General features: G+C 43.4%; 3 protein-coding genes across 6 annotated transcripts in view; 1 reads left to right on the plus strand and 2 right to left on the minus strand.

Annotated features, from left to right (window-relative positions):
- Positions 1-26,003, minus strand: part of LOC135334527 (hemicentin-1-like) — a 44,162-nt gene that overhangs the window by 16,748 nt on the left and 1,411 nt on the right. For 2 of the 4 annotated variants that reach the window (XM_064529747.1, XM_064529746.1), the window contains 7 exons: positions 25,635-25,985; positions 25,324-25,581; positions 25,001-25,267; positions 24,631-24,942; positions 24,185-24,505; positions 23,781-24,092; positions 23,370-23,702 (listed from right to left, as the gene is read on the minus strand). In XM_064529747.1, the coding sequence (XP_064385817.1) occupies positions 23,370-23,702; positions 23,781-24,092; positions 24,185-24,505; positions 24,631-24,942; positions 25,001-25,267; positions 25,324-25,581; positions 25,635-25,985 (2,154 nt within the window). Of the gene's footprint in view, positions 1-16,710; positions 17,042-17,094; positions 17,574-17,666; positions 17,729-17,781; positions 17,876-18,025; positions 18,484-18,601; positions 18,819-18,865; positions 18,970-19,940; positions 20,271-20,377; positions 20,828-20,946; positions 21,253-21,330; positions 21,700-21,756; positions 22,111-22,236; positions 22,549-23,369; positions 23,703-23,780; positions 24,093-24,184; positions 24,506-24,630; positions 24,943-25,000; positions 25,268-25,323; positions 25,582-25,634; positions 25,986-26,003 lie in introns of those variants that run through there. The other 2 variants (XM_064529749.1, XM_064529750.1) reach the window with 2 other exon arrangements.
- LOC135334714 (MAM domain-containing glycosylphosphatidylinositol anchor protein 1-like) lies at positions 3,844-12,512 on the minus strand. Its single transcript, XM_064529991.1, has 7 exons — positions 12,398-12,512; positions 6,630-6,971; positions 6,173-6,568; positions 5,321-5,632; positions 4,777-5,127; positions 4,464-4,721; positions 3,844-4,410 (listed from the first exon to the last, which is right to left on the minus strand). The coding sequence occupies exons 1-7, from the start codon at positions 12,510-12,512 to the stop codon at positions 4,136-4,138; spliced, it is 2,049 nt and encodes a 682-aa protein (XP_064386061.1). The 3' UTR covers positions 3,844-4,135.
- LOC135334715 (uncharacterized) lies at positions 7,084-12,282 on the plus strand. The gene has a single exon (XM_064529992.1). The coding sequence runs from the start codon at positions 7,445-7,447 to the stop codon at positions 11,834-11,836; it is 4,392 nt and encodes a 1,463-aa protein (XP_064386062.1). The 5' UTR covers positions 7,084-7,444; the 3' UTR covers positions 11,837-12,282.

Below are 26,003 nucleotides of genomic sequence, written 5' to 3' on the forward strand. Positions count from 1 at the left end.
GCCATTCAAACATAACTATAGCGTAGATAATCATACTCATTACTTATACTGTAAACACAATCTTGATAGCTCACCTGATTTGAGCCAGATGCTGAGAATGCACGTACAAAGAAAGTGTAGCTTGTATCGAAACACAGCGGTCCATTAGTGTAACGATTAGGACGGTCATTCGGAGAATTCACGTCATCGTCCTTTTCCTGTCCAACCACAAACTTATCTCCTGTGAGGCCCTTATAGAGGTCACCACTCATCTCAGCAGTGACGTAAGCATATGGGGAAGAGGGTTTGCTATTGCAAGAAAGCTCAGCATAGGTTCCAAGATTTTGCTGGGGGAATTGAAGCTGTGAGTCTGAGTTTAGATCGTTTATTGCTGTTCCTTCAGGAAGGAAGACAACGATGACTTGATAGTGAGTTATGAGAACCTTGTTTTCTGAGAACAAGGCAACACCAATGGTGACTGTTTGTGGGTCGTTTTTAATGATTTCCGCTTCAGAAACTGACGACGGCTCAACAACAGCAGGAGGCGGGGAAACTGGGGACAGAAGAAATAGCAGCTGAACAAATACTTTAGAAGAATAAATATCTACCAGTAGCTTTAGACAAATAATTATGTTTAAAACTATAAGCCAAACAGAATATGAATGTAAGTTACCATTTAGTGTGTTCACAGTACTGATATTTGGCATTCCATTGCCAGCTCCGTTGACTGGATACACTGACACTTTGTACATAGTGTTAGGAAAGAGACCCGTTAGAGTTGTTTCAAAATTGTTAGCAGCTGGAGAGTAAATATCTCCTACAGGTAATTGCACAGTATCTGTGTGATCACTGAAGCTTGCATCGTAATCTCTCATTCCGACAAATGAAACCTGCATGCATGGATGACAATAAATTAGGGATGCCAGATTACAAGCAATATATACCCCATAGTGAGTGATGACTCCATTTGGCATGTCTGGTTCTGTCCAGATCAGTGTGATAGTTGTCTCAGTGGGCTGAGCCGTCAATCCAGTAGATGGGGAAGAGGCTGTTTATTTGGAAGAGCAGAATTCTTTACTATTTTCGCTAGCAATGACTACATGCATGGTACATTTTTTACATACGTATATAGATAGGACCACTTCTATAATACAAGATAAATAATGTGCCACAACAACACACTTGGACAAAAGAGAGAAATAGATTACTTAGTAAGATAGTATAATAATTATTATACCTATAAAACTAATTGTAGGGTTATCTACAGTAAATTTTATGAAATTAGCTAATCTATCTGGTATAGTCCTGTCTTACCGTCCTGATCAGACGTAACTACTGGAGACGGGTCACTCTGATTGCTGCAGCCAATGTCATTGCAGGCGTCCACAGTGAAGGAGTAGTTGGTGTAGGGGAGAATGACCCCCTGCATTGATATATTGTACAAGAGCTCCCCTGCAGAGCTCATCAAGTCACTAGGAATGAGAGTACTGATCTGAGTGAAACTGTCCGAGACATCCACAGAGCGTATGTACAAGGAGAAATTAGTCACTGGTCTGTTACCGTCAAAAGAGGGTGTCCAACTAAGAACCACCCAGCGAGCACCAACATCAAGAGTGCTCACATTAATAGGGGAATCCGGAAGCTCTTTATATGGGAGAAAAATGAGACACTCATCAAAGTCATTATGTGATTATTATAACTATACCGTAGAGTGGGTTAATTTCGTTTGGTGCAGTTCAATATTTCGTATTCTATTCGTATAGCTCAGATTGGTTACGTAGAACCTATTGCGTATAATTTTCTAACTATGGCTGTAAATCAAATACAAAATTTCCACCATACGAAAATAACTCACTATACGGTATTGCTTTTATTACACATGGGTATATATACTATATATACTGCAAAACACTCACCTAAAACAAACAGAGGTATGTTTGTGGACACTTCAATCAATGTGGTTGTCTCAGGAAGCATGTTGGTTCCAGTGCACGTGTAGTCGCCAGTGTCCCCCCTCACCGTCTTTTCAAACGACAGCATCCCGACAACTCCAAGCTCTCCCAACTGACGTACTTGATCCACAGTGACATCAGTGTACATCATGAGCAAACCTGTGTACACACTGCTCTCAAACTCAGTGCTACTATTCGCGTCTAAGGCCACAGCTGCAAAGGTGACAAAGTTCAATCTTGTTGAGAGTGAGGAATCACTGTAAATATTGACTATTTCTTCATCCTTCCTCCAGGAGATTGATGGAATGGGGAAGCCAGTGACCAGACACACAAGAACAGTAGGTACGCCCATGCACACTTCAGTAAGAGCAGATGTATCGACTATCACAGGGGTCACTACATGTACAATTACAGTGAGTTTATGAGACAAACATACATATTTGCCTTAATTTTGGCTAGCTATATAATTATGATAGATGTCCCCAATTTTTCAGTTTTTTTTCAACTTCAGTCTCACCGTGAACAGTAAGGTTTGCAGAAGTGGTAACAGTTCCAATGCTATTAGCAGCTAAGCAAGTATACACTCCTCTGTCCTCATAGGTCACATTCACTACTGTCAGCTCTCCAAACCTACTGTCAATACGATCACCTACAATGGTGTGCTTAATGTTGCTGACAATGTCCATCACTGTTTGGTTGAAATCAGTAAACGTCCATGAGACTGTATGATCAGGAGATGCCAGAGCATCACAAGAGAACACAGCACTGGATCCATTGTTAATTATAAACTGATCCATTGGAGGATAAATTATCACTGGTGGTCCTATATATTATATGAGGGAAGCATTGAAAATTGGAAGATAAATATATTTTGTTGAAACATCTACAATTATTTGTACATGTAGGTATAATTATAATTCAGACTTACCATTCACAACAATATCAATGTATGAGTTGTCACTCCCAGCTTCATTAGTGGCTTGCACAAAGTATCGTCCTGCATCAGTTTCCTCACCAGCCATGCGAGCTTGAACAATGTTGTCAATGGTCAGGCTGAGACGATCACTGGAGAAGGTGAGGGTAGACTTTGATGTACGACTAGTCAGACTTGTGATCTCTTGAAACTCAGAGCCACTAGCAAACAATGACGAGGCAAAGTTAGCCGAGTAGTACCAGCGAATGTTTGACACCATGACAACAGGGGAGGCGTTCTCGATGCTGAAACTGAGAGTAGCTGATTCTGACTCATTAGCCATTATCCTCCGATTGTTATTCATGGAAATAACACCAGGTGGAACTGTAGTGGGATACAAAACTGTTCGATCCAATTACAATAATTTTCAATTTACAGTCACTGCAGTGTGAGGTGATGATATAAAAAAGAAATGTGGCTTGGAAAATTGTGACTGACAACAGGCATCACTAATATGGTACCCCTGAGTATAAAATACATAATCTTATTAACACTAGCTATATAGGTTCTTATGCAGTTCCCGATACATCTGTTATAGGAACATATGTAGTGAAAGGTACGTGGATTGTCAGAATCGAAATGTTTTTCAAAGCGTTCTGTGAAGTGACTAGTTAGATATAAATATTTTGATAGACGAAATAGGTGAGTCTAGGTTAATAGTGGGCAGCGCATTCCAAAGCCTTACTATAGAATTGACGGGTGGTATTGTATTGTAGTGAGGTACATTGTGTACAAGCTTGTTGGAAGTTATCGAGAAAGTTAATCTGCTTGAAGCATTGTTGGTGGCAGACTTGATGTACTGGGTTATGTCAAAGTTGTCAGCTGGCTGTTGTATGCATTTCACAAAGAACATATATAATGTCTAGTAATTCGAGCCAGTACATTAAGGGTAGCAATTTGAGGATGGTAAGTGTATCTTTGTAGTTTATATCCCAGTTTTGTAGTATATACTTGGTGGCCACACGCTGGTTTAGTAGTGTTTACCCAACGGTCCCGTATCAGGGATATAACGGACATGTAATGGACCTGACACGCCCCGTGGATTTTTGGCTGTGTACATGATTGCCTATAGTGTTGTCTAAGTAAACTACATGATTGTCTAAGTAAGTACATGATTTCTAAGTTAGATAGAACACTTCCTCTGACCAATCAGATTGCCGTAAGTGCCAAGTATGTAAACCATGCGAAAAATGCACATTACGTTACTTTAGACAATAATTATTATAATTCCCTAACCAGCTTTAACGATAATAATGGATGAAGAGTCCATTCCAAAACGACTTGTTGCATTACAGCGGTACATCCCATAGTTATTGGCACTTGCTATTAAACTGAAGTTTCCACCAGTTGTGTCATTCCCAGTGTAAAAAACTTCTACAGTATTGGCTACGTCAAACCGCTCCCAAACAATTTCTATAGGAGTGTCTCCTGTTACAACACAGACCAGGTCCACATTGTTGTTCAGTATCACAGGGTCTGGCTGAATGGTGGTCACAACAGGAGGGTCTGCATGGTTGAGAGATACGAGTGCAGTTAGGTAATAAAATTAGATTCCATACCCCCCAGCTGTATTGTCACAGTATTACTGGTCCCAGTTCCAGCATCATTGGTGACATCACAACGATAGGTACCAACATCGGTCATCTGAATATCAGTCAATATACGGGTTGATCCAGTTGTTGTACTGCCCGTTGCAATGTTAGTAATGTTGTACATGTAATTAGAGGGGTTTCCCCTTAGTACAAAGCAGGTGATGATGACATTGTTTCCAATGCCGACAACAGTATCAGTAGTATTGATCTCTACCTCAGGAACAACTGCAATAATATTTTCGTGAACGATGTATGAAATAGTCGATTTTGTATAACTCACCATTAACTTGTACAGTGATGAAGGCACTGCTGCTAGCGACAGTGAGTTCATCAGAGTTGGTACCAATACAAGTGTACACTCCATTATGATCAGGGTATATGGCACTCACAATATGGAGGGATGACTCAATGTTACCAGGAGTTACGTCAACACCTCTGTTTCCAATAGTTCCAGTCAGTGTAGTTACAAATGGTGTCTCTGTGTCTGTCTGCTCAAAATCAGTGGTTTGGTTGTTGAACTCCCATGTGATACTGGGAACGGGGGCTCCCACTGATCTACAAGAGATGTCTGCACTGCCTCCCTCGGGGATTACAATAGTAGAGGTACTGAGAGATGTCGTGGTGGCATCATCTGAAAATATATCCACTATAATGCACTAGTATTAGTTGTAGGCAAAAGAAAACACAGGTAAGCTTAATTAATCCCTCTGAGTCTCCCCTCCAAAATCCATATATTACTAAATTAAATGCTATATTGACGTACAGTATTATGTTGTAGGCAACGAAAACAGGTAAGCGTAATCCCTCTCTTCCCCCTATGTTACCTGGCGCAATTACTCCAAAATCAACACCACCAGTTGGTATGATGGGATGAGTTTGACTTGTTCCAGACTTGAGTTGAGGTTGAACAATGTAGAACCCCTCATCATCAGCAGTGGTGTTGCCTCGTACAAATGTCTCAGAATAGTTGGGAAACTCTTGAGGACGCATTTGACCAGGTATGAAACTGCTTATTAACCCTTTGCGCCAGAAAATCACTTTATACTCTCCTGACACTCTCACTTCAATGACCAGCTTTTCAGGAGGACGTAAAATAATGACCTCAGAAGAGACTCTCTCAACACGAATGGTTGTACCTAAAATTACACAACGTTTCATATAATTTTCTACCAACAACCGTACCGCGCATATGCATGCATCTCCCAGCCATTCTGCTGTCATTAACCACTCACTGTTTAGTGCCCTCACAAAACACACTTTTATGTTGCATATTTAATTCACAGGTAGTCTAATCAACCACCCTCCTTGTGGAAAAGTCTGAAACATGAGCACAATGGAAATTTTCTGACCTTACGCCTCCGCGTAGTTGTTAATTGTACTAGCGTCAAGCGCAAGAACCTGTTTCAATCAATTTGTGTTTTGCCTGCTAACTCTGTGCCCAAGGACTCATGCTATACTTCGCAGCAGCTTTTACGTATGAATTTATCATGTGCAATGCATATGTAAGAATTCTTCAAATGTGTTGAGCAATGCATGTGCAGTTATTTATTGCCTCCAATAATATCACCTGATTGAATAGCTGGAATTCCAGCGTGTGCGCAACAAAAGTGTAACCAGAGTGCTCAGACAGTCTCTCCCCTAGGAAGGATAGTTGATTCATGAGACTAATTTCACACCTGCATCCAATTGATAAGGTATTGATGTGATGACCTCCCCACCATCATTGTTATCAGTGAAGACACACTGGTACACTCCTGCATCAGGCAGTCCAAAGTTAGTGATAGTCAGAAAACTGGTCACTCGTCCACTGATTGTGGTCGAGGTGATGGTGATTCGTGAGTCAGTATCATCCACAACTTGTCCGCTCCTCACCCACACCACAGACGAGGCGGGGAAGTCCATCACTCTATCACCTTGGTGTTCAGCAGTGCATATCAGTAGAGAACCATCGACAGTGCCACCAAGAGCTATCCCAGTCCGGTTGTCATTGAGGCTGAAGAAGTAGTCAACAGGTTCATTGAGAGAGGGCTGATTAGTCAACACCAATGTTCCAGCAGTAGTAGATGACATTGCTATAGAAAATAAACGTCTACTTTGAACAGGTTACTAATATTTGTTTGCACACATTTGTACCTGTTAGTGTGACAGCAGTTCCATTGCCAGAAGTAGCTCCACTAGTAGCAGTGCACTGATAGACCCCATCATCAGAGGCTCTGAGATTGTCTACAGTGAGCACAGACGTGGAGTCATCATTGAGCAATGATGCCGAGCGCTCAGGGAGATTGTCTTCCCTGATACGAATGTGAGGTGGATCGTTCAACAGAGAGCTTCCATTGAGAGTCCATGTGAAGGTGACAGTAGTATTATCCTCTACAGTACAGTAGATCTGGATCACTGATCCCTCAACCACACTGCCACTGGAGGAGACGAGGGTTTCAGGTCTAGTAAGGACTGTCAACTGAGCCGTGATAATAACTGTGTGGTGAAAACCATTAGAACCACAATATTATGATACACTGCATGCATGCAAATTATGTATAAAGCACAGACTACCCCGCCATGCATGCAGCTATATACGTATGTGGTGAACTAGAACATTCTGTGACTGGGTTAATTAAGAACTAGAACATTCCGTGGTAAAGGACCAGAACTTTATGTGTTAAGAACCTTCCAGAGGTTCAGTATTCTAGAACTTTGTGGGTGTTGTAGAACAATCTAGATCTTTGGTGCATGTGTCTGTATAAAATAGCTAGAGAAGGAGTTATGTTCAGTTCTGTTCTCATGTTAAAGTTATAGAAGACTCCTATTTACTTGGATCGTGTTCTGTTTAAGTCAACTGCGAGCCTTGGCGCAGCCGCGGGCTCATGACAATTGGTGGCAGCGGTGGGATAGTCGAAGACAGTGGTTTTTCGAGACCCACAAATTTGAGAAGCGAATGGTAGATCTGTATGTCGGTGACAAGGACTGGCAGAATCTACAACCTAGGAGAATCGGCGAACGAAACAGAACAAGACGTGGAGAGTGACCAAGCTGTAATAACGATGGCAGAGACAGGAACTGGAGTGACTGAACTTCTACAGATGCTGCTGGAAGATCGCCGGAGCCGTGACGAGGCAGAAACGGAAAGGGCCAGAGCAAGAGAAGAAGAGAACAGACAACGAGAGCGAGAACGAACAGAAGAACAGGAACGTAGAGAGAGAGAAAGTGAACAAAGAATGCAAATGATGCAAAGTCAGGTGGAGATGATGAGAAACTGGATGGACCTAAATCAGAGTCGAGAGGAGATCAAGGCGAAACGAGCGGAAGATCTACGACATTTGAACCTAGCCAAACTCACGGAAAAAGAAGACATTGAGGCATACTTGACTACGTTTGAGCGACTGATGACAGCCTTTGAAGTGAAAGAAGAGCACTGGGCCCATAAGTTAGCGCCACAACTTATGGGGAGAGCCCAGCAGGCCTTTGCTGCAATGGATGTAGAGAAAGCTAAGAACTATGAGGACGTGAAAAGAGCTATACTGCAACGCTATGATATTAGCGAAGAAACGTACCGCAAACGCTTCCGAACTACGAAGAAGGCCGAAGGGGAGGCGTACCTGGAGCTCGCAACAAAACTGAGAGACCTCCTGGAGAAATGGACAGCAGGCTGCACCACGATGGAAGCACTCAAGGAGAAAATTGTAGTGGAGCAACTGATGGAGGGGATGCCTAGAGACCTGAGAATTTGGTTGGGCGACCGAAAGCCCACTACCGGAGAAGAAGCGGGAAGACTGGCCGACAGCTATGTTCATTCCCGTCAACTTGATCCTAAGGAGTTACCGCCACGAGAGACTCGTCGGCCCAGCAGTGAGAGCGGAGCAACCAAAACGTGCCACTACTGCAAGATAAAGGGCCATATTGCCAAAGACTGTAGGAAGGCTATGGCTGATCGAAGGACAGAGAAAGGACGGAGGGAGGCCAACAAAACAAAGATGGAATGGAACAAAATCAAATGCTACAACTGCCAAGAGACCGGACATATTGCCGCAAATTGCCCTAGCAAGTCAAATCTATTCACAGAAGAAACTGAATTGGTGTACATGAATGAGGACAAGTTGGAGAAGAAAATCAACCCCCAGATTACACGATCCGGCACAGTGGAGGGAAAAGCAGTAGACAAGATTGTCCTTGACACCGGTTGTGCCCGTTCGATGGTGAGAAGTGATCTGCTACCACAGAAGAAGCAACTAGGACGAGTTCGCATCCGATGTGCTCACGGAGACGTTCGAGAATATCCACTCGTAAGTGTAGAAATTGGCCTCGGAGAAGGAAGACACCAAATCGAAGCAGCAATTTCAAAGACCCTCCCAGTACCAGTGCTACTCGGACGAGATGTGGCAGGCCTACTCGAAATGTTACAGAATAAGGAAGGGACAGTTCGGACTGAAGAAGCCCTTGCCGTAATGACCAGAGCCCAGGCCAAGAAAAACGAAGAAGAAAGAGTGGAACTGGAGAAGATACAACAACAGGAGGGAATCAAACAGCCTACTACCACGTCCGACACATCCACTGATGAGATGCCTGATGACCAAGTGGCCAAGATGGTTCCAAACACTCCCAACACTCCTGATGACCAACAAGCCGAGATGCTAACGGACTTGGACGTAACCGATGACCAAATTGCTGAGATGCCAATTGGCGCAGAGATGGACCCAGATCTTTTTCTCGAAGTAAAGAAACACCAGCAACTAACTAGGAGAGAGAAGAGGCAGCAGAGGCGTGAAGTGGCTCAAAACAAGCAGACACACCCCTTGGACCTGTCCCCCATTGAGTTGCGACGAATGCAGCAAGAAGATGTCACGCTTAAAGGTATTCGAGAAGCAATGAACGGTGCTACTGGAGCCAGCAAGATGGTCTTTCACGAAGAAAATGGACTGATTTACCGTCAATGGATCTCACCCCATGGCGAAGACAGCAGCCCGATACAGCAGTTGGTGCTACCAGAGTCGTGCCGTAGCCTAGTGATGTCCCTTGCTCACCATATTCCAATGGCTGGCCACATGGGGCAGCGAAAGACCGTAGAACGGATTCTCCAGCGGTTCTATTGGCCGACAGTATTCGAAGATGTGAAGAAGCTATGCCAATCGTGCGAAGAGTGTCAGAGGACATCAAAGGGGAAAAAGCAGCGTGTACCAATGATTCCCCTACCCATCATTCGTGCTATGGATATCGTGGGTCCTCTTCCTCGTAGCCGCACGGGAAACCGCTACATCCTGGTGATTTGCGACTATAGTACAAGGTACCCAGAAGCTGTCCCCCTACGAACCATAGATGCTGAGCACGTAGCCAAGGAGCTGATAATGTTTTTCTCAAGAGTAGGCATACCCCGAGAGATCCTGACTGATCAAGGAGCTAATTTCACATCTGGATTGCTAGCAGAGCTCTACCGCTTGTTGAAGATACAGCCGATCCAGACCAGCCCTTACCACCCTCAAACGGACGGATTAGTAGAACGTTTCAATCAAACCTTGAAGTCCATGCTTCGCAAAACCGCCAATGAAGAAGGAAAAGACTGGGACCAACTAATTCCGTATTTGCTGTTTGCCTACCGTGAAGTACCCCAGTCATCAACCGGATTTTCTCCCTTCGAACTAATGTATGGAAGGCAGGTGCGAGGACCTCTTGATGTGCTCAAAGAATCGTGGGAATCTAGCAAGAAATCTACAGAGAGTGTCGTTTCTTATGTCCTGATGATTCAAGAAAAACTCGCCAAGATGTCGGAGCTAGCTTGTGAGAATCTGAAGAAGGCCCAAACAACCCAAAAGAAGTGGTATGATCGAAATGCACGAGAGAGGCAGCTGCAGGTAGAGGACAACGTACTAGTCCTTCTACCTTCCTCGACCAACAAACTCCTAGCGAAGTGGCAAGGTCCCTACCCCGTGAAGAAAGTGATTTCACCGGTGACATATGAAGTGGACATGTTCGATCACAAGAAGCGGAGAAGAGTCTTCCACATCAACATGTTGCGAAAGTGGAATACCCCCACGATCCCAAACCTCTTGGCGGAGGAAGAGAGAGGAGAATTAACGGATGAACTCCCGTTGTGGAAAGAAAGTGACGGTATCACAAAGAAGATTGTCATGGACAAGCGACTGGAAGAGACCCAACAGTATGACCTCCGTCAGCTAACCAACGAATTCGTAGAAGCTATGCGAGACACCCCAGGACGGACAGCAATCATTGAGCACGACATTGAAACCGGAACGGCACGCCCAATCAGGTTGCCTCCTTACCGCTTACCTCATGCCTATCGAGAGACAGTGAAGAAAGAAATTGCGGAAATGCTAGAACATGGAGTGATCGAGCCTTCGACAAGTGAATGGTCAGCCCCTATTGTATTGGTGAAGAAGAAAGATGGTACTATGCGATTCTGCGTTGACTATCGACGTCTAAATGGAGTTTCTGAGGCAGATGCATACCCAATGCCCCGCATTGACGAGATGATCGACAGACTAGGCCAAGCTAAGTACATCACCACTTTGGATCTGACAAAAGGATACTGGCAGGTACCCCTCACCAAGAAAGCCCAGACGAAGACGGCATTTGTAACCCCTTTTGGTCTTTATCACTTCAATGTTATGCCATTTGGCTTGCAAGGCGCACCGGCAACTTTCCAGAGGCTAATGGACCGGGTACTGCAAGGACTGGAAGAATATGCTGCAGCATACCTAGATGATGTTGTAATCTACAGCTCCAATTGGAAGGACCACCTCTACCATTTACGTCAGGTGCTGGAGCGGATCCAAGATGCCGGCCTAACCATGAAGCTCAGCAAATGTCAGTTTGGGATGGCCCACTGTATATACCTAGGCCATGTCGTTGGGAGTGGAGTGGTGAAACCAGAGGAAACAAAACTAGAGGCAATGATGGAATTTCCAAGACCAAAAACGAAAAAAGAAGTGCGTTGTTTCCTTGGATTAACTGGATATTACAGGAGGTTTATCCCGGATTTCGCCTCCATTGCCGCCCCCCTGTCCGACCTCACCCGAAAGAATTTACCCTCAACAGTAATATGGACACCAGCTTGTGAGACAGCATTCCAGACCCTGAAGAAGCAGATGTTGTCACAGCCGATATTGCACAATCCAGACTTTTCGAGAGCCTTTGTCCTCCAAACCGATGCATCCCAGCGAGGTGTAGGGGCAGTCCTCAGCCAAACTGATGGGGATGGCGCTGAACACCCAGTAGGATATTTTAGCCGAAAACTCCTTAACCGAGAAGAACACTACTCGACCGTGGAGAAGGAGTGCCTGGCAATTAAACTCGCTGTTGAAGCTTTCCGAGTCTACCTCCTAGGATGACCCTTTGTAATCCAGACGGACCATCACTCCCTGGAATGGATGGAGCGAATGAAAGAGAACAACAATCGTCTCATCCGATGGAGCCTGGCCTTGCAACCATTCAACTTTTCTGTCCGCTATCGGAAGGGCAAAGACAACCAAAACGCAGACGCCCTCTCCCGATTGCCTATTTCTCACCCCGACATGAATGTCGCAGGAGAAGGGGAGAGGAATGTGGTGAACTAGAACATTCTGTGACTGGGTTAATTAAGAACTAGAACATTCCGTGGTAAAGGACCAGAACTTTATGTGTTAAGAACCTTCCAGAGGTTCAGTATTCTAGAACTTTGTGGGTGTTGTAGAACAATCTAGATCTTTGGTGCATGTGTCTGTATAAAATAGCTAGAGAAGGAGTTATGTTCAGTTCTGTTCTCATGTTAAAGTTATAGAAGACTCCTATTTACTTGGATCGTGTTCTGTTTAAGTCAACTGCGAGCCTTGGCGCAGCCGGGGGCTCATGACAACGTATACCTGTATAGAACTACTGCATCAGCTATAATTCACTCTATTTATAAAGTATACCTATAAAGCATCCTTGTATGAATAGAGTAATATTCCAAATAGACATGGCACCTTGAGGAGTACTTGTTTGCTTTACGACTATAGACAAGACCAGACTTATAGTAGCTAGTGTCATCATAATTATCATTTATGCATCTATCAATGCAAAGCCCCACTACCCCCTTCCCGGGACAGGGGGGGATTTGTCAATTATGAGGTGCAAAGGACTCTCCCCTGGGGCTATTTTATTTGATAAACCCCTGGAAAAACCCCGGGGCATGACAGTTGAACACAATAATAATTGCAATACTTTAGTATACAGACAAACAGCTATGATATATGACTTTACAAAGTTCCCACCCCCAGGGCTAGGTTTTACTAAGAAAGCTCCTTCAAATCCCCCCCATGTCCCAGGAGGGGGGTAGTGGGGCTTTGCATTGATAGGTGCATTATGTGCACTAGAATCTAATAGCCTAAACATGCATTCATGAGATTTTCTATTCCACACTCACACTGGAAATTGCTAACACTTTTCCTAATGGCTTATGATCAGGTGACAAAATAGTTAATAACCAAATTCTAGTAGACTGTAGCTATACTGTAGTCTGCAATACGGGTATGAAACTTTCAACAGTCAAAATTAAAAATTATGCACATGATCTACATGAAACACACTAAAATGAAGAATAGATGTTAAGCTTATATTAAAGTTTGAGTGGAAAAATGTGATTCAGAAACAGTTATATTAGCTAACTATCTGGCCTGGTGACGAGCAGAATGACACTGTGGGCGGAGTTCACTGTCTGTACTGAGTGGGAGAGGTGCTCAAACGGGATCAGCTGTGGCTGAAACACATCCTCACTCGTGTCTCTTCCTAGTCGCCCCCTGCGACCACTCCCCCAGCTGTACATTTCACCACTTGCAGGAGAAAAAAATTAATATAAATTATCACATGATTGGCAAATAGCTAAACTATCGTACTTCTTCTAAATAAGGCGCCACTTTTTAATAATTACGTTTTCGAGGCTAGTGTAGTATGCAAAACAAGAAATAGCCAATGAATTTATATGGTGCCTTATGGGAGAAATCTTCAGGTGGCGCATTATTAGAAGGGGGCGTATTTTGGAAGAAATACGGTATGTTACGACTGCCTTGTTTGGTAACTGCAAGATCTATGTCATTACAATTATTCTACTTGGTGCACACACCTCTGCATGATATACAATAGTGTAAAAGTCTCCAGTTAGGACTTCAACAGATGATGGTTTGTTAATTACCTCCACTGGTCACAAGCTCTTTGTCTCTATGGTAACCCAGCTGGCTGTAACTGTTGTCCCCACATGTCAGACACTCAGTACCAGCTACAGAAAGAGACACATGCACAGAGATACAGCATTGTCATTTGTCTTTAAATCACATTCATGGCTTACAATGTCAACTAGCTAGTACTGCACATGTACATGTACTTGTCAGGGTTAACACAATAGAGTGACCAATTCAGAGGGAAGAGGTAGATATATACCTGTGATTATGGCAATGTGGTTGGTTCCCATGGCTGCTGAGACAATGTTCTCAGAGTTAATAAGCTCTGAGCCAGAGAGAGTGAAGACGGAGCACTACCAGGAGCACTCGGAACTGGTAGGGCTGGCGGAAAGCTATCTGTGTGTACGTGTGTGTGTGTGTGTGTAGCACCAGGACAATCCTTAATCAGGTTCAAAATCACAGGGACGTTGCCACTCACTTGACTGGTCATAATGTCAGGACTGCGTGTCATGGGATCACTGCGAAGGTCGACAGTTGTAGGAGGTTGTGAAGTGAATGTGGATGCATGTGGAGGTGTGAGGGGGTGAGGGTGGGTTAGTGAGCGTCTTGGAGTCTTTCTCTGAAGAGAGATCAATGTGATTCAATGTTAGCTTGTTGTGTCTATAGGGGTTGTGTGTGTGTGTGTGTGTGTTGGTTTACCTTTGAATAAACAATAAGTTAACAGAAACAGTTGAAGTAATTTTACTTTCTATTTAAATAGAAATGTAGACAAGTATACACTTGTTGCATCCATATAGTCGGTATCAGTTACAACAGCTATACACACACTGTAATATCTGTTGTTTACCACAGACTAACGTTGCAAAACCTCCTAAACAACCACCATCACCTGTTGTTTCCGGCAGCAAGCAGCTGTCCGCTTTCAGTGATGACCAGAGAGCAGTCCACCCCACAACAAGCCCTGGCCGGGGGTGACTCCACTGGCACCTGTACCTTCCTGGGGGAGTGCTGGTCACAATAAACGCCGAGACCCAATTGACTTAAAGTACGAATACATTGCATAACAGCGCAAGATTGACAAGTAAAAGGATACGTAAATAATGCAGCCTATTTTGGTCATTAACATAAACACAGACATTTTCAGATTAAGAATGTTATACATTTGTCCCTTTCCCCACCACCCTCAGCTGAGGAAGGGTACAGAAAAAACACGTAGTGAACACGTACATGGAAAAAGTTAACTCAAACAACAAGAGCATACCATTGCATAAAAGGTTAACACTTTCTCTGTGAGCTTGTCATGTTTATACTCTCACTCACACACACATGTGATGGTTAATATGTGGTTGGCTCTATTATATGCTATCTCCACGGTCTGGTGAGCTAGCATCTCGTGAACCAGTCGAGGCTGTACAGAAAAAACACTATACTCCTATTATTGCCCAAACATTTTTGTTGGCACCATGCAGTTAATGAAACCACACTGTTTGTACAACATACATGCTAACAGTTTAAGATATACTTTGCATAGCATGAGCAAACAATGTAATTTCACAATACTATATACACACAGTAAGTACGTAGGTACACACCTCTGAGACATCATTAGTGCATGTCCTCATGACCTAAACAACCATTGATCCCATGCACTGCCAAACGTCATCACAATTACCCTTGTCTGCATGTACGAGAAGGGAGCTAGGGACATTAAGTACGTATTCAATTTCGATTTTACAGGCACATATTATAATTCATACGTAGGTAAATTTTGGGCATTCTTTCATACACGACAATTCACACATGCATGGTTGCAACAAGGCTTCCCTTTACCACTTCACCATGCAAGGCTACCCATGCATGGTACTAGCACTCATGTATTCTATATCTACACAGTTGTGAGACAGGCAGTGAACATGTACACCACAGGCCAATTCTTTATAACAGTGGTCTTGAGTCCCCCGCAGTTATGGCTCAAACACCAGAGGACCACGCCCCCCCCCTTTCCTCACTGCTCTGGGTGAGAACTGAACCTTGCTGTTGCCAAGGAGTCAAAAACCAACTGAGAGGAAACAAACCAATCACAACAACTGTTGAGCTTAAGATGATCCAGTGTTATAGCTTGTTGGTCTACACAATTGTGCACATGATTAATTGTGTGTTGATGGTTAATGTTTATCTTTCACAATAAACACCATTGTGAACAACAAAAACAGGTCATCTACTTTATCTTCATTTGAACAGAAATGTGAACTAACATTGACAGTAGATAAACATACAATGTCATACACTTATATATATACCATTTGGAGCGAACTGTTGCACCCACAGCCTGACAGCTGTTGCAAAACTGACAGCAGTATACAGCAGCTTTTATGATCAGCTACCCTGCTGTTGCAAAACTAGGGTAAGAGTTTTGCTACGCATGCATGCAGTAATAAACAAACACACTGTACACCAAAATTTCGGTATAGCCAATTATAATTTATACTCACCGGTTATTTCCTGGAGAGCAACTGTCGACAATGGTACCTGCATGCGCTCTACAGCAGTGTATGCATTGTCCAGTGAAAGGTTAATAGTATAGTATAATATCATCACAGTCGTGTAGATCGAGTTCATGTATGCGAGGGAACTGATGCTTTAATGAATTGTGACAACTGCATGTGTAAGCCACCGTGTGAGACTGGATGGTTAGTCTTACCAAGTTATAATCGTTCATATTGTCCGGAGATGAGATGCCAAAGTTTCCAGCCTCCCATCCTTCTCAATCTTGAGGACACTTCTGGCTCGGTTCATTTCGTTTTGAGTCTGAAATCGCCACATGCATAAAGGATGTCTCATTAAGTGGACATAATATTGAATGACATACTGTGCAAGAGAGGGGTTATGGCTTATGACATCACAAATAGATGTTAATAGTGTAGCTATTAACATTACGGTCAAATTAATGTGTGATTAAAGGGGCCGTATGTCAACTCTCTACAAAGGAACGGCTACGATTGATGTAGCTACTGTTTTGGGACACAGATCAGAAACAGAAAACACAGGGAGGTATACTTGAAATCGTCAAATTACTCAGCAGCAATCATAAACTCACAGCACAACACAACACAACACAACACATAAATATAATTCTAACATGAAGTCTTTCATTGTTAATAGCTACACAACTGTAAAAATTATTAATGTCTACCAGTCACACTATAAGCAGCACAGTCTGTGATCTCAAAATCTTTAATATCATCATTAACTACATTTCTAGCTGGAAACTCAACAACGTCGTAAACATGTGGAGTAGAGGATGCTTGCTGAGTAGACTCATCTTGGAAAGTGTCCAGAGTTTCATATTCTTTGTCTTGTGTGTCAACATCAGCATTTACCGTACTCATCTCAATTGTTGGCCTGTGTAAGTGCACATTTCCCAATAAAAGTACACATAAATCAACATTTCAAACCTGTTTTTGGAAAGATTAAAGCTTCTTGCCCGTTTTTTGTGAATGCCGATGTAAATCATGACAATCGTGATTATGAAAATAACGATCAGAAATATCACTGCACCGATTGCACCTCCAACAGCAGCTACTGGAAACTGTGCTGACGTGGGAGATATGGGTGTGGGGTTCATGCATTCTGGATCAGCAATTGAAGTTAGAATAACTTGACAAGTACTATCCACAGGAATCAAGAGGAATTCAAAAGCCACGATTGCTCCATCAGCCAGCCAGCCTTCAATATAGTTTGCAATCTCAACCGCCGAAGCTGCTTGAGTACCACTAACCTCAGCTCGGTACGTTACAGCATCTTCAGATTCGGGAAAGCAGCGAAATTTGGGATTCAAAATGTTAAGCACAGAAAATCCACAGTGGCATCTTTCGTTGACACTTGTAGAGAGGGTGTTGTTTAAAGCGTTCAACTTTTGTTGACTATCCTCAGCCTATTAAATAAACACGAGTTTCTGTATAATGTACACATCCTAGCTATTACTATAGTTCACTATTGGAATACAATTTTGCAATTTATGGCTTACCACCCATTGCTGACACCTGTCCACCCCAACAAGACGAAGCTGAATCAGCAATATCGATGTAGCTGTGCAATAAAAGTATTGAAAGCAGATGTCTAAGATAAAGAAATGTACTTACGAATTTCAGAAGTAGATTGGACATAACCACTAGATGCAAAATGGACGTACTGTCTTTTATCTGGATCAGTCTGTCTCACACCTCTGCGTCCCATCTAGGAAGAGAACACTAAATGTACATGACTGATTACTAAATTGCCCAATTATATCTACGGGACGTAATTATAATATAGACAGCCATTCAAACATAATTATAGCATAGATAATCATACTCATATACTGTAAACCCAATCTTGATAGCTCACCTGATTTGAGTCAGATGCTGAGAATGCACGTACAAAGAAAGTGTAGCTTGTAGCGAAACACAACGGTCCATTGGTGTAACGATTAGGACGGTCATTCGGAGAATTCACGTCATCATCCTTATCCTGTCCAACCACAAACTTGTCTCCTGTGAGGCCCTTATAGAGGTCACCACTCATCTCAGCAGTGACGTAAGCATATGGGGAAGAGGGCTTGCTATTGCAAGAAAGGTCAGCATAGGTTCCAATATCTTGCTGGGGAAATTGAACCTTTGAGTCTGAGTTTAGATCGCTTATTGCTGTTCCTTCAGGAAGGAAGACCACAATAACTTGATAGTGAGTTATCAGAACATTGTCTTCTGAGAACGAGGCAACACCAATAGTGACTGTTTGTGGGTCGTTGTTAATGACCTCCTCTTCAGAAACTGACGACGGCTCAACAACAGCAGGAGGTGGGGAAGCTGGGGACAGAATAAATAGCAGCTGAACAAATACTTGGGGAAAGAATAAATATTCTAGAAGGTAAATATGCAGAAAACATGTGTAACTCTAAGCAAACAGAAAGTGAATGTAACTCACCATTCAGTGTGTTCACAGTACTGGTAGCTGGCATTCCATTGCCATCTCCGTTGACTGGAAACACTGACACTGTGTACTGAGTGTTAGGGAAAAGGTCGATCAGAGTTGTTCCAAAATTGTTATTGGCTGGAGAATAAATATCTCCTAAAGAAAACAGAATAATGGTAACTGTGTGACTGAAACTTGGAGCGTAGTCTCTGATCCCGACAAATGAAACCTGGATAAGTGGACGTCAGGGTTGTCATTCAACACACACTAACATACCTCATACTGAGTGATAACTCCATTTGGCATGTCTGGTTCTGTCCAAGTGAGTGTGATAGTTGTCTGAGTGGGCTCAGCCGTCAATCCAGTGGGCGGGGAAGAGGCTGTTGAGAGAGCACATAAGTATACTTATAGGTACTGCATGTAATATAGTTATGTTTACAAGTCCGACGAGACAATAATTGGGGCGAGCGTAGCGAGCCCTATCTTAGTGACCTCGGTAGAAAATTTCTCTGTATGTATGTATGTATGTATGTATGTATGTATGTATGTCATGGTACGTGCGGCCTGATAGCCGGTTTTTACACACGCGGTCCTTACCAATTTCGTGTATTCCTCGTGTATTTTGCACAACTGTACTGGAGGCATAAGCATAAAATGAATACTGACAACGAACACAAACAAGAAGGCTTCGAATAAGGAGGGATCGAGAGAGACAAGCAAGAGCCCAAGAAACAGCTGAAGAGAAAGAAGTCAGGCTAGCCAAACGCAGAGAAAAGCACAGGGCACTCAAGATTCAAGGTAACCATTGCACTGGATGCCAATAGAGCATCCCAGCAACTGAGACGGGACACAGAGACTCCTGAGGCCAGGCAGGCACGCCTACAGCAAATGGCTGCTTCCACCCAAACCAGCAGAGCTTCAGGTAAGTTCAGGCAGCGTACATGATATAAGCCAGTGTAATTTTCATTACAGATATATACTCCTGAGGCCAGACAGCCACGCCTACAGCAAATGGCTGCTTCAACTCAAACCAGCAGAGCCTCGGGTAAGTGCCACTGACAAGTGGCGTTCATGATGATAAGCCAGTGTTTTTTTTCTACAGAGACTCCTGAGGCCAGACAGGCACGCTTGGAACAAGACAGGCATAGGTATTCACAACACATAGATGTGAACCACCTGTACTGCTAACACGCTCGCCCCATGACACCTTGTGTCACCCTAGTTTTAGTATACCTGTATGTAATGGCAGGATGTTACGGATATACTCACATACAGATAATTATGTGAATGTAGACTTAAATGTGTGTTACTATACTGACATGTAAGTATGCTACATTAAGTGATGCCTTACCGTCTTGATCAGTTGTAACTATAGGAGACGGGTCACTCTGATTGCTACAGCCAATGTCATTGCAGGCGTCTACAGTGAAGGAGTAGTTGGTGTAGGGGAGAATGACCCCCTGCATTGATACATTGTACATGAGCTCCCCTGCAGAGCTCATCAGATTACTATGAATGATGGTACTGATCAGAGTGAAACCGTCCGAGACATCCACAGAGCGTACGTACAAGGAGAAATTGGTCACTGGTCTGTTGCCGTCAAAAGAGGGTGTCCAACTAAGAACCACCCAGCGAGCACCAACATCACGAGTGCTCACATTCACAGGAGAATCTGGACGCTCTGTAGTTTAAAATTACACACTCAGTCACTCATCCAGTTATTTTTAAACACATCACATTGCTAGTGTTACACAATCATGCCATTCCGATAGTACGGAAAGCACTCACCTAAGATAAACAGTGGTATGTTGTTGGACACTTCACTCAATGTGGTTGTCTCAGGAAGCATGTTGGTTCCAGTGCACGTGTAGTCGCCAGTGTCCTCCCTCATCGTCTTTTTAAACGACAGCATCCCGACAACTCCAAGCTCTCCCAACTGACGTACTTGATCCACAGTGACATCAGTGTACATCATGAGCAGGCCCATTATACTGCCACTGCCTGTGTACCCACTGCTCTTAAACTCAGCACTACTGTTCGTGTCCATGGACACCGCGGCAAATTCTACAACGTCCAGTCTTGCTAAGAGTGAGGAATCACTGTAAATGTTGACAATCTCTCCATTCTTCCTCCAGGAGATGGATGGAATGGGGAAGCCAGTGACCAGACACACAAGGACAGCAGGTACACCCAGTCGCACTTCAGTAAGAGCAGATGTATCGACTATCACAGGGGTCACTATATATACAATTATAGTGAATTTATGTAGACTAACAATCATATTTGCCTTTGGCTAGTTATATAATTATATGATAGATGTCCCCAATTTTTCAGTTTTTTTTCAACTTCAGTCTTACCGTGAACAGTAAGGTTTGCAGAAGCGGTAACAGTTCCAATGCTATTAGCAGCTGAGCAAGTATACACTCCTCTGTCCTCATAAGTCACATTCAATACTGTCAGCTCTCCGAACCTACTTCCATTACGATCACCTACAATGGTGTACTTAATGTTGCTGACAATGTCCATCACTGTTTGGTTGAAATCAGTGAATTTCCATGAGACAGCATGATCAGGAGATGCCAGTGCATCACAAGAGAACACAGCACTGGATCCATTGTTAATTATGACCTGATCCAATGGAGGATCAATTATTACTGGTGGTCCTATGAGGAAAGCATTGAAAAAGATGATTCTGTTTTGAACATCTACAATTTTGTATGTGTAGAATAATTCATACTTACCATTCACAATAATATCAATGTAGGAGTTGTCACTCCCAGCTTCATTAGTGGCTTGCACAAAGTATCGTCCTGCATCAGTTTCCTCACCAGCCATGCGAGCTTGAACAATGTTGTCAATGTTCAGGCTGAGACGATCACTGGAGAAGGTGAGGGTAGACTTTGATGTACGACTGGGGAGACTTGTAATATCTTGAAACTCAGAACCACTAGCAAACAATGACGAGGCAAAATCAGCCGAGTAGTACCAGCGAATGTTAGACACCGTGACCACAGGGGAGGCGTTCTCAATACTGAAGCTGAGAGTAGCTGATTCTGACTCATTAGCCGGTATCCTCTGATTAGTATCCAAGGAAATCACATTAGATGGAACTGTAGTGGGATACTCTGTAATACAACATCGTTCGACACTTAATTACAGAACAGTACCTTGAACAAAGAGAGTAGCATTTTGTTGATCTATTCCGTTCTCCATCACACCATTGTTAATCAGAGCATTGCTGGCCGCACATGAGTATGTATCTGAATCACCACCAATTGTGTCAGTGATAGTTATCATACTTATCACAGTGCTAATCTGCCCTAGTGAACCGTCCATCATCGTGTTATTCAGTTCCACTCTTGAATTAATGTCCATTCCAGTTCCATTGAGGAAGAGGTCACCTCGATACCACTGCACTAGTGGAGTGGGTAGTCCAGTGGCTATGCACACAAAAGTCACTGAGTCTGTCTGGTTGATCACCAACATATCTCCGGGCTCCAAGGAGGTGATTAGTGGAAGGACTGCAGGGAGTATAGGGCAGAGATTTGTACTTTTCAATTTAGCCATGCTTATATTTTTATGTGCTGAAGTAATCCAAAAATTAAGGCGAATAATTCAGATGACCGGTGCATGGATCCCTAACTCACTGTGTATAGAAAGACTTGCAGTTGTGCTGACCACCCCCACCATATTAATAGCTGTACACCTGTACTGTCCAAAATCAGACACATCAGTGGACAGTACTGTAAGATTGCTCGTCAAAATTCTGTCACCATCCACTGCTTCCATGATGTCATAATCAGCACCACCCATGACACGAGAGGTGGAGTTTGAGACTAGGTCGTAATAGTCCCAGATGATGGCTGGTCTGGGAAAAGCACTGGCCTGACAAACAAACACAGCATTGTTGCCCTCAATGATGGTGACATCTATTGGGTTTCGAGTGATAGTTGGAGACACTGCATTGGATTAAAGGCACACGTACGTAGTTAATCACAACAATGCAAGAACATTCACAATAACGTGTGTACGACACTGATGTCCATAGGAGGGACTGTAATGGACGGAGCAACTGGCACGGGAGTGGGAGTTCTGTACACAGTGAAGGTATTGTACTTCAACTAATGGTTGGTTTAAGAGTTAATGTGTATAAAAATAAAATGTAAGTTATACTTATTGTCCACTACATCAGAATTTATGGCAGTAAACCTCCGAGGACGAGGGCGAAGCCCCGAGGCCAAGGATGGTTTAAGATTGCCATAAATTCGAATGTAGTGGACAATAAGTGTTATTACCCACTTGAATGAAAAGTACTTGCTACCTAAGCTACCTCACCTTGGATACAACTAGCAAACAGTCTCAAAAACTATTGAAAATGAACAAAAAGCTTGTGCGTATAGCTTGAAGCCAGTGCTAAGCTTCTAGCTCTACGCACTAACTTGTCAATGTCCAAGCAGTGAGCCCCACCCTTCCTCCAGCTTTCCTGATGTTTAGCGAGCCCCACCCATCTGTCCTGCCCTTGTCGACAAGTGTCTAGCTTCTTTTTGGCTGTGTAGATCTAGTACTAAAATCAGTGCGCCTTCAACGCAAGGAGTTTATGAGGAATGTGCTCCAGGGCTGGGGTTTATGGTAGTTAAACCCCACCCAGTTGCTATGATACAGACCCCAAGTGGGGAATATTTGTACATACGTATGTGCATATGCACCATGACACGAGATTCTATGAAAGGCTATAGATAGAACAGTCAACCGGTACAATCTAGTACTACTAGCCACTCACCATTCACCACCACCTCAATAGCAACTTCATCCATTCTTGTCTTGTTAAGTTCTTCCACAGTATTCATGGCTCGACAGATCCCCTTGTCACCACTGTCCCCATCCGTAGCATTGATAAGAGTGAGTGAAGCAGTCACTAGAAACGTTGTATTGGGTAACAGCTCAGCTGGTTGGGTCTCTACAATAAATCGAGGCAGTCCAACTTTTTGGTCTCCATTGAAGAAGGAGATGGAGGGTGGAGGTAGTCCAATGGCTACAAATGTAAAGGTGATGTTTTCTGTCTCATTGACTCGGAAAATTTCTCTACTCATTGGAAAAACAATTTGAGCACCAACTGTATCAAGAGAAACGCAATCATTACAATGAGGACTAAAGTATCATATATATAGAACATGTATTAATAAACACTTACAACATATCACGACTTCAGCTGGACGACTGACAATCTCTCTAAAGTTGTTGTTTGCTCTGCAGCTCCAGTTTCCAGTGTCCAGTTCACCAGTTACTAGGATTGTCAGATTACTGGTTACATTGAGTCCTTTAGCTGTCTCTGTGAGGTCAACATTGTCCATGGGTAGGGAAAACTCAGTCACTTCTCTAGTGGGAGACGTCCTTGTCCAGGCTATGGTTGGCCGAGGGTAGCCTTCAGCTGTGCAGGTCAGTGTGAGTGGGCTGGGGGAAAACACAGACACTGGAACAGGGTCCTCAAGAATTGTAGGGGGAACTGTACGGAGAGAGAAATACTGCACGTGTCCATGTACATGTAAGAAAGAAGTGCTATATACTAAGAAAGAGCAACTAACTTCATTCATTTACAATTTACAGTTAGGTTGTAGCTCTGAAAGTTGTTAGATGGTGCACCCAGTATGGTGTTACGAGCCTCACATCTGAACATACCAAAGTCAGTTCTGTCTACTAGTGTGATAATGAGCAGAGAAGTTATGTCAATAAAACCAGTAGACATTTCCAATGTAGAAATTTGAAGCCTGGCATCACCAGTGTCAACAACTTCACTTTTCCTAAACCAAACAAACACAGGTGCTGGGGATCCACGAGCAGTACATGTCAGGGTGGTTTGATGTCCCTCGGGCACGAGTAGGTCAACCAAACCAGCGGGGAATATGATGTTAGCAGGGACTGTAGTAAACAGGGAGTGCAATGAATAAATACTCCGTAATTCAGCTTTTATCATAACCATGCTGCATGTCCTCCTGAACTGAGCACACACAGTCATTTTTCTAAAAAAAAATTTTTTTACTCACCAGTAACAGTGATATTAAAGGTGATGGTGTCCATCCCAGCAGGATTGACGATTGTTACAGAATACAGGCCACTCTCACTGGGTAGCTGAACAGGGTCTAGAGTGAGTGTGGTGGTGGCTGGTGGATAGGTGGTGCTGGTGTTTGTGATGGTGATGACTCCTGTTCTCCCAGTGATGGCTGTAGCAGGAACATCATCTATGAACCAGGTGATCTCAGTCAGTGGAAGGTTGAAGTCAGTGATGGTCACGTTCAAGGTGAGAGTAGAACCAGCTACAACTTCAACGTCAGCATCAGCAAGAAGGGTGGGACCAACTGTGCAAAAAGAGACATTCGTTACTACAGTGATTACTGACAATAACACAAAACTAACAAGCTTGAACGATGATAATGAAAGAAGAGTCGATTCCAAAACGACTAGCTGCATTACATTGGTACACGCCATAGTTATCGGTAGTGGCTATTAAACTGAAGTTTCCACCAGTTGTGTCATTCCCAGTGTAAACAATTTCTACAGTATTGGCTACAAACCGCTTCCAAACAATTTGTATAGGAGTGTCTCCAGTTACAACACAGACCAGGTCCACGTTGTTGTTCAGTATCACAGGGTCCAGCTGAATGGTGGTCACAATAGGGGGGTCTGCATGGTTGAGAGATACGAGTGCAGTTAGGCATACGTAGTTATAGATGTTATACCTCCCAGCTCAATTGTCACAGTATTACTGGTCCCAGTTCCAGCATCATTGGCGACATCACAGCGATAGGTACCAACATCAGTCATCTGAATGTCAGTCAAAATACGGGTTGGTCCAGTTGTTGTATTGCCAGTCTCAGTCTTAGTATTGGTGTACATGTAATTAAAGGGATTTCCCCTTAGTACGAAGCAAGTGATGGTGACATTATTTCCAATACCGACAACAGTATCAGTAGCTATGATCTCCACCTCAGGAACAACTGCAAGACATGCATGTTCGTGAATCATAGATAATTGATTTTATGTAACCCACCATTTATTTGTACAGTGATGAAGGCACTGCTGCTGGCGACAGTATGGTCATCAGAATTGGTTCCAATACAAGTGTACACTCCATCATGATCAGGGTATGTAGCACTCACAATATGGAGGGATGACTCAATGTTACCAGGAGTTACGACAACATCTATGTTTCCAATAGTTCCAGTCCGTGTAGCTACAAATGGTGTCTCTGTATCTGTTTGCTTAAACTCAGTAGTCTGGTTGCTGAACTCCCAAGTAATACTAGGAACGGGAGCTCCCACTGATCTACAGGAGATGTCTGCACTGCCTCCCTCGAGGATCACAACAGTAAAGGTGTTGAGAGATGTTGTGATTGCGTCGACTGTGAAATTAGAAATGC

This window comes from Halichondria panicea, chromosome 4 (assembly GCF_963675165.1).
Source record: "Halichondria panicea chromosome 4, odHalPani1.1, whole genome shotgun sequence".
In the NCBI taxonomy this organism is placed as follows: Eukaryota; Metazoa; Porifera; class Demospongiae; order Suberitida; family Halichondriidae; genus Halichondria; species Halichondria panicea.